At 39.5% G+C, this 9,323-nt stretch overlaps 1 protein-coding gene across 2 annotated transcripts in view; it reads right to left on the bottom strand.

The window, feature by feature from the left end:
* Positions 1 to 3,895: 3,895 nt before the first annotated feature.
* Positions 3,896 to 9,323, bottom strand: part of CUNH8orf48 (chromosome unknown C8orf48 homolog) — a 38,785-nt gene continuing 33,357 nt past the window's right edge. For both annotated transcript variants that reach the window (XM_026653002.1, XM_024209279.1), the window contains 3 exons: positions 8,995 to 9,227; positions 6,186 to 6,338; positions 3,896 to 4,717 (listed from right to left, as the gene is read on the bottom strand). In XM_026653002.1, coding sequence (XP_026508787.1) covers positions 4,613 to 4,717; positions 6,186 to 6,338; positions 8,995 to 9,227 — 491 coding nt within the window. In that variant the 3' untranslated portion in view covers positions 3,896 to 4,612. The remainder of the gene's footprint in view (positions 4,718 to 6,185; positions 6,339 to 8,994; positions 9,228 to 9,323) is intronic.

Genomic DNA, 9,323 nt, shown 5'->3' with positions numbered 1-9,323 from the left:
TTTTAAACAAGCTATAATACTGTGATAATGCTGTACACTTGCTTCTGTAGGCAAAAAAGTTCAATTTAAAAACTGGCAAGAAGATTAAAGATGTAAATGTTCTTAACAGTGCTAACAACAAAAATATGGATTTTCATAGGATATTCGAAAGGCAGACTCTGTTACATGCTATGGATCTATTTTACAATGTATTTATGGATCATACACACTATTCATTGTGAGAACAAACAGTACTATTTTATTAATAAATAAATAAATAAATAAGCAAGCAGTGAATGCCCATGTCCAGAAGGTGGATAATGCTTTCATAGGGCCCCCTGATCTATTTTATTAGCAACTTGAAAGGCATGTTCTGAAAAGAACAAGGTACCCACTACCTTATTTGGGGAAAGGGCAAAGTGGCATTCCCCCCACCACCCCTCATAACTTATCAATCCCATTTTCATGTCTGTGTAGGTAAAGACCTATAGTATATCAACTATGTGAGAGAAAGGGACAGTACACTGGGGAGGACAAAAATGCAAACCTAATCCATACATTATTGATATATACATTTGTGAAAATAAAAAACTCTGAAACATTTTAAATTTTTAACAAAGTGCCACTTACTATAACATCTATACTGTATGCAGCAGCAATTTGCGCAAGTTTGTGTGTCCAGCTACATTTTTATTCAGTGGAGACAATAAAAGGTAATTTCTTTGTTATACCAGATAATATTTAAGTTGTAACTTGAAGACACGGGGCACATTATTATTTTAAAAACTATACATATTAGAACAACTTTCACACTCGATACCAGGGTTATCTGGGTTAACTGCACTGAAATCAGTAGAGTTAGTCCAGATTTGCAGCGGCGTAGAAGCTGGGCACTATGTCCATACGATGATTCATTCCCACAGGAGGGCACTCTTCTTTAAAGCAGTAAACCTTTCACTTCATTGCCACCAGTTCAACGCTCCTGACAAACTTTCTATTTGAATGAATGGGATCGGACTGGCTTCATCGGCTCTGATGACATTGGCTACAGTGAAAGGTGTCTCAAGGAAGGAAAGGTGAATTTGTATAATCTTGGCACCAATGAAGCTACGTAGATTGTTGATCAGGGATGAGTTTCTGACAAGGCAGGGGGCACTAGAGAGCTTGTGGCACTTCTAAACTTCTCTCCCAGTGAGTGTGGCTTGCACACAATGAAGAAATTTAAAACTGCTATAAGGCTTACTGGTGAAGAAACTAGCCAAGCAGCAGAGAGCACAAGGGATCGGAAATGGGATATACAGTTTTTCACCTCTGCCCTTGTTTAAATCCAGCCCAGGTCAGTAGCAATTGAACATCATTACCATCTTAAGGTATTGCAGTGGCCTATGGGGAATGAAATGGACATTTTGGCCTATTTTCTAGTGGCAAGCATCCATATCATAGAGTCCACTCCTATAACTGGTGCTCAGAAAAGAGGCTAAGGAATGAATGGGCTTGGAGTTAACTTCATCCCCCTCAGAGTTGACCTCTTCAGGGAGAGGTGGGGCAGTTCAGGGGAAGATTGCACTGCCATAGTAGCCAATGCTGTATCAGTCTGGTGCTAGTTTCAGGATAATAATCTTTCAGGTTGTCAATTCAGCAACATTTATGGTCAGGTTAGCAAGAAATAAAGTGCAGCCTCACAAAAACCATTACTAATGAATATGTAAAATAAATCAGTGTATGTAACAAAAACAAATTACTTCTGCATTTGCAAGATGTTCATAGCAATAAACTCTAGTACTTCACAAATCATTCAGAGGATTAAAAAAGGGTAAGAGTGTGCAGTATGAAAACCAAAAAAGAAAAACTCTAAATGACACTTAACAATGGATGGACTAATTTGTTTCAGTGCCACATCTGCTTCTTGTATGACTCACCCCGCATCAGTCTTGCTCCTTTTATACCCCAATGAGCACAGACAAGGAAACCAGATGAATACATTTTTCTTGATCACAGTTTTAAAGATGTTTCTGCAGATCAAAACAAAAATCTCTCTCAAAAAAATAAATGGCTCCTGGGGAGTGTAAAAGGAAGAGCACTGATCTAGGTGCCTTTCTGTGGTCTCCATGTCAAAATTCTTTGGTTACTAGTCTCAGTCCCTGCAGGAGTATGAAATAAGTAATTTACAGGGCAAGCTCTCTCATTTGCTTCATACTGTACATCAGCAATAGCTGCAACCAGGTAACAGAAAATAAGTGTTCAGATCCCAGAGTTACTGTTGATAAAATATGAAAGAGAAGAACTCCAAAACTGTTCTGAGCCTGCAGTACTGAGCAGCAGAAAAAGATACACATCACAGACCATACGGGTGCTGAATTTTTAAATGAATTTTCTGAACTGCCTCTCTAAATTGGGTGTGAATGGTGCACTGCGGGAAAATAAAATTGGTAAGTGCCTGATTGAAAGAACTTATAATTCAGTGTATTTACACAAACAGTTGAGAACTAAGAGCTAAAAAGAAATACTTCAAGATTTCCAGTGACAAGCTGGACAGCAAAAGCAAAGTTCAAATGCACTGTTGTGTCCTATCAACATGTATTTAGAACCCTGTATTTAATATTCCCTGTTTTTAGTAGTGAAACAAAGCTACACAGATGTATTATTTTGCACTGTGTTATGCAAGGGTAAATTTTCAGAGGGTCTTAGGCATGGCCTCCCTTTTTGTGTGTGCACTTTGCTACCACTGCTCCATAACAGAGCCCTTATGAGCCCTTATGTTGAGTAACGGGGGAACTTTTGCTAGTGGAGTTCAAAAAAGGTCGACAAAGAATTAGGCAGAGTTTGGGAAGGGAGGGGAAGTGGAGTCACAAGACAAATATGGGGCAGAGATGGAATGTCTAATGTGAACAGGGTTATAAAAGTGGAAAATAGGAGACTTATGGGGGATTTTAAGATACCTAAGGATGGTGCATTAACAAAAAAAATCCAGTGGCATCTTGCTCACCATATAAGATAGCTATATAAGTTGCAGTCGTGATCTAAAACTGAAAGTGATGCTAATGGGAGTTCTTAGGATGGGCTACTATGCCCAGAGGGTTGCTAGAAGGTGGAATAAGCTGCCAGTGAAAGAATGAGAACAGCTAGTACTAAAGAATTTAAGACTGCTCTAGAGATTCACTGAAGGCCTAACCTACTCAGGCAAAACTAATGAAATCATTCATGGAGGTTATTCATACCACAAGATCAAGGATAATCTAAGTGAACCTCTAATTCCCGCCATCCTAATTTATTTTCATGCTTTATATTGATTTGTGCATCGTGAAACCATGTGGCTAAACACACAACCCTGGGTACACTGATCTGATAGCTACAGTACATAGTATATGTAACAACTGCATACCTGTAGTTTGTTTAAACAGAACATCAAATCAACCCCATCAATAGATTTTCTTTTACCAAAAGGGAAAAAAATGCAACACCAAAGTACCATTCTAATGTCTTAACAAGCCACTGAACTATTAGGCAGTGATCTCCTTCATATACACATTTGATAGACAAATGTCTTCCCAGATCCTCAATTGCTGTGGAAGGCCCAAATGCGCTGAAAACATGGAGGTTGCAGAGGCCAGCGGGTCTGCAACTCATGTGGATCCATTGGCTACACATCCCCGGTGACGGATGATGGAACACGCTACAGCTGTCAGTAGAAGCCATGATGGTGACCATAGTAGTGGTCATAGTTCTGCTGCCCACATGCCTTGCTTGGAGTGAGCAGAAGGATTTCATTGCTTCCTGCCTCCAGAGATCTCCTGTGCAAAGCCCCTTTCCTTGGACTTCCTATTAGTATCAGACTTTCACCCAGAGATAATCTCAATGAGATAGTGACATTCCTTTTCAGGAATCGATAGAAAGTGATAGCAAATGCATCAGCAAGTTCAGAAAACAGTCAAAATATTATCTTAATTGACATTTTATTCCAGTTTTATTCTGTATTTTGTTTTCTTTCTCTTTCTAAACATCCACCCCAGACAGGTTCTATGATTAATTTAATGCCATTTCTTGTCCTATTGGCATCCTCAGGGTTACTGATTTATTTCAGTTCATATTCTCATTATTTCAGTTCTATAAATGCCCAGTTTCATTTTATTCCTTTTACAGTTACTCTGCAACCTTCTCTTTCTCTCCTCCACCTGGGGCTCTAGCTTTCAATTTAACAGGAGGCAGAAGGTAAAGATTGAGCTGAAGCCCAATAATTACACCTCCCCACCCAGAAAAACAGAACCATCTATTTTTTGTACAGATGTAAGAAGCAGTGAGCTGCTCTGAAATCCCATAAGCAAACCCACAAAAACAATAGTTATTGCTTGTCAGAATAATAATAAAAAAATGTCAGCTTCCATAATTTGAAAAATGTATTTGGTTGGATTACACTGTATTGCAGCTTTTGCATTCGGGAAGGACACAGAGCAGGACTGTCAGCTGGAATCCTGTGCTCTGGGAATATCTGGTTCTACCTGCAGGAATATTTGCCCACTGATCAGTTTGTCACTAACAAAACAGTTCTCATTAGTAGGCATTAGGCACATGAGTGTCACCAGAAGATTTTTGCCAGCTCTTACATTCTTTGATTAATGCTCATCATAATCAGGCTCTACACTTTCTGACCTTTCTCATTCAGTCTTTGCCATATACTCCTTGGATCCTCTGAAAGCTTGGGGAGGTTTTTGTGTATTTCTCCTAGGAGTGTGAGCGAGTCCTGAAATAAAAGAAAACTGCAGTGAGGCATTTTATTTTGGACTCCTACCATCTGTCACATACTATAACGATACAGGCCATCTTAAGGGCCAAATTATCCCTTGTGCAGAGCTACCCATAGAAGGGCCAGCAAATTTAATGAGTTACAGCTCACAATATCCTGCAGAACATTGCATCAGAGAACGAGGATTCTCCCCACATCAGACTGAGCAGGATGTGAGAGCCAGCAAACCAGAGAAATCCCAGGGATCTCAGGACATCTGAGATCTGAGATGGGCAGGGGCAGGGGCAAAGAGGCTCACTGCCTTTATTCAGTTCCCTAGGTGCACACCCATGCTGTCAGGGCCTACAGCAACCCACTCCAGAAGGCTTTCCTAGCATGAAAGTAGGAATCCATGGGACAGAATGCTAATCGGGTCAACATTATCTTCCAAGAGGAAATCCCTTTTGAACTGTCGATGCTGCTGCAGACCAGCCATCTCCCCAGGCATAATACAGAAACAAAGAGTCTGAATAGCAGAATATGGGGTTGGAAGGGCTTCTGTAACACTGACAGATAGAAAGAGTATGTTGCAGAGCCACTCTTCCTCCTCTTTCCCTGAGACTATGGCCAGTTTTCACTAGGTCTAACTCCCCTCCGTTGCATCAGGTACTCATGAACCTTGATGATGAGCATGGTGTAAATACTTAGATAGGTTAGAATGAAGAGTAGTGGGAAAACTAGCAACAACAAAACTCGCTTCAGGTACAAAACAGGGTGATTTGAGAATCCATAAGATAAGAGATGAAGTGTGCATGCCAAGCAGGAGAATATTGTAAATGAAAAACCTCTGCATTCCAAATCTATAATTCACAAGGTGGCTGCCATCTTGAGCTCATTGAAGCTGTAAGGAAAAATAGACAAGGTTTCTATCTGAAACCCTATGAGAACACTTCTTATTTTGATGAAATTCAAATGGCAGCACCATAATACAGTCATGGTTAAGAAAGAGCAGTAGGAACAGCCTCCGCGACAGTAAAACTGCCCCTGCATCCATGCAATGCGGCAGTCACCTTGCACCCCATTCCTTGAAAAGAGAGAAAATGGGATGGAAGCCTGTGTGGATGTAACCAGCAAGCATCATATAACAATGATATAATTTACTTTGTTCCTGGCTAGCCAATCAGAAAACAGATCATGGGAAAGCAATCAAGACACGCCCAATATAAAAAACCTCTGGAAAATGGTGAGCCAGATTTTCAGCTGATGTAAATCAGAGTAGCTCCATAGATATGATCAGCACAAGGTGAGGATCTAGCCCCATGCAGGTTAGTAACGACATGGGGCCAGATTCCATCCCAACTCACATTGCATGCAGGTCTATGCGACTGCATGGTCATAAATCAGGATGCAATTTGGCTCATGGATTCCTCAACTGCAAGTGTGTACAAAATGCACCGGAGTGTTTGTTTTAATAACATTTGCTTACTTTGACATAAATCTGTTCTTCTAATTTATCTTGGAGTAAAGCTTTCTCCACTAAAGTCTTCTTTTGTCTGAGAAAGGTAATCTTGGCCAGTTCTGTCCATTTTTTCTTACAATCATGGCATTGTGAAGGCTGGTGTAGTTTAGTTTCTTTCACCTGTAAAATGAGAAGTTGAAAAAATGAACGAGTAACATATATCTTAGCAAGGTGATCGCGTCTATTAAAAAATAACAAATAAAAAATATAGATATATATATAGCTTTTGAAGAGAAAGATTTGCTCTTCTAGGGAGCCATAAATTACTTCATAATCTTTTTCACAATATCATCTTGATGAGCCGGTCTGAATGACTTTTACACTAAACTACATTTGCTTTCCCCCATGTGCTACCCTTTCTAGCAGCAGTAACTTTGTTTCATTTAAGGTTAATCTGATTTTTTTCAGCCATCATATCACTGACTGGTAATACAACAGATTTTTCTTGTAGCAGGCTAACTGAAACCTACATGCCATCTTTTAAAAGACAATAAATATCTTCACAACTTTTAAGAAGAAAAAGAACCCTAAAGCGATATTGGTTCAAATATGTACATACAGTTCTGAATTAAAACCAAAGTAAAATTGAACAAGCAGTTTCCTTCAAGTGTTGAATAACAATATTTATTAAAGTGTGTTAGCCTATTTACCACAAAATCTTGAGTGTGCTTAAAGGCTTTATACAAATCTCAGGATATATATCTATATAGGATTTGAGTCTGATCTCACTTACACAGATGTAAATCAGGACTAACTCCATGGAATTACACCAGAGTAAAACCAATGTAAGCGAAAGAAGAATCAGGCTTACAGACTGTAACAAATTTATTAGTAGCTGTTTTTTATTACATTTTAGTGTAGTGAAAGGAGGTAAGTAGCTGTAATTTCAAAACTGTTAAAAAATGAAGCTCTCGATATCCCAGAACTGACTTTCAAAAACACCAAAAAGAAAGAAACAAGTAAAAAAAACCAACCCCACTATTCTCTGTTCACTTGGCACAGGGTTAGCTGATGAATGGTTTAACAATTACTTTTACATGCTGTATGGCAGTAAATTAAAGCAAATGTATGTGGTAGTAACTGAAGCAAAATACATGACTGCAATTATTATTCACCACTCATTTTTTGGTTCTATCAAAATTATTCTCCGATGCAGACATGCTGTACCCATTTCAAAATGAGGCACAGACACTTTCCAACACCAAGATTTATGGGTAAAGGCATCTGTAGGTGATGACTGTCACAGTAACATATTCAAACCCCCTTACAAATACAAAGTTAGAATTCAAGGATCATTGGAGAATAAACAACAGTTTTGTGATTCCTGACACACACACAGTGGAAAGAGGCGTTGTTTGTCTCAGTCTGCCTGTCCTATGGGAAAGGAGCAGAAAAGAAAAGCCCTTCCAACTGTTAAAATGACACATGCACATCTTACCAAACTCACTGATGCAACCCAGATTCTATCAGGCACATGTTATTCTTTAGGCAAGTGTTAAAAATTAAAGGTTGGCCAAAAAAAAAAAAAGATCAGGTATTTAGGAATGTTTCTATTAAAATATGCCTAAACACTTCTTGTTTTTCGTGCAAAAGAGTGACAAATAAAAGCCAACAATTTTCCATGTAACCTTACCTCTTAAAAGGTATTTTGCTAATGTGTCATTCGCAGTGACGGGCTAAAGTCATACCTATGTGTTAATATATTTTACCTTTGTCTCCGTGGATATTATCTTTTTTATCTAGGAACGCTGATGTCAGTTTTCCAATCAAAAGCTAAACTATGCCACAGGCCAGATACATCCATGGCCAAGTGACCCTAAGGTGAAGATCTATCCAGCAATATTTACCCTTCTGAAAAAACACTCCCCTACTGCCCACATTCATATATTCCCTAGAGAAGCATGACCTCAGGAGAGACCAGGGACTGCAACTGGGGCAGAGAAGAGGCATAAGGGGTGACCTTTTTTGTGCCCTCCCTTCTTGCAACCAGGAAACATCTGGCCCAGAATGTATTATATATTTACACATATTTCTGTTTTTGTGCTGGTGTCCTGATAGCCACTCCTAATTCCGGACTACAATAAAGAGTTTATACAAAAGGGGAGAGGAAGGGCTCTCATATTTTACTCTCCCAGACTGCCCTGGAGGCTTCAGTCATCCACCACTTCTTTTGACTGCAATCCTGTCAACCCTCTGTGGCTGAAGTAGCAAGACAGCTTCTGACCTCTTTTGAGCAGAGCCAATGCCACTTTGTACATTAACCAACGGGGGCACTGTTATAGTAGGGATGCCAAACCTCCTGGACAGTGAGCACGTTTCTCTGATGCTGCCCCCAGACTCCACAAGTAACTTCCAGAACAGTTCTGTACACAAAAGGGCAAGGGCAGCCTGACAAGCATCACTTACTACTCTACTCCCCAGTTAACCTAACGGTCATAGAGGTTGACAATAACTATCCACCCCTGCCTCTGTGAATTACTCATATCGTCTATAATGTCGCAATGAAAAATCAGAATTTTGTCAGTAGGCAACATTTTATATAATTTTGCTATTTATTAAAAGCATTTCTGCAGCATGGTCTTTAATGAGAAAATCAGAAACACAAATCCTGCAGTCCGCACTAAGGCAAAACTCACAATGAAGTCAATGGGAGTTTTGCATGAGTAAGGACAGCAGAATTTGGCCCGTATAGTTTCAATTTTTCTTTAGGAGCCCTCCAAAACCAACCAACCAACCAACAAACAAACAGGCATGATTTATGTTTTGGTTACAGTACCTGTTTCATTGTCTCACTGATATTTTTCAGATGGATTCTGTTCACCAGCTGATCAGGAATAGTACAGTTCAAGTCACCTGTCACTGGCTTCTCTGAAGTGAATCCATGCTGCAGATCTTTATGTTTGCTGCTGTTTGATTGCTTAGAGTTCAACTGATGATGGATCTGGCTTATCTTAATGGCGCAAAAAGACTGCAGAGCATCCAATTCTTCATCTGATACTTCAGTAATTTCTGTCAACAGTGCATCATCAAAACAAAAATCGCAATTACTATATCAGAGAGGAGAAGAATCTCAAGTCTTCTATTGTGACCTCTTATCATGTAGTT

The sequence above is a fragment of the Terrapene carolina genome, unplaced genomic scaffold, assembly GCF_002925995.2.
Source record: "Terrapene carolina triunguis isolate 2854851 unplaced genomic scaffold, T_m_triunguis-2.0 Scaffold131, whole genome shotgun sequence".
In the NCBI taxonomy this organism is placed as follows: Eukaryota; Metazoa; Chordata; order Testudines; family Emydidae; genus Terrapene; species Terrapene triunguis.
The sequence above is the reverse complement of the archived record's forward strand: the minus strand, read 5'-3'. Positions and strand labels throughout refer to the sequence as shown.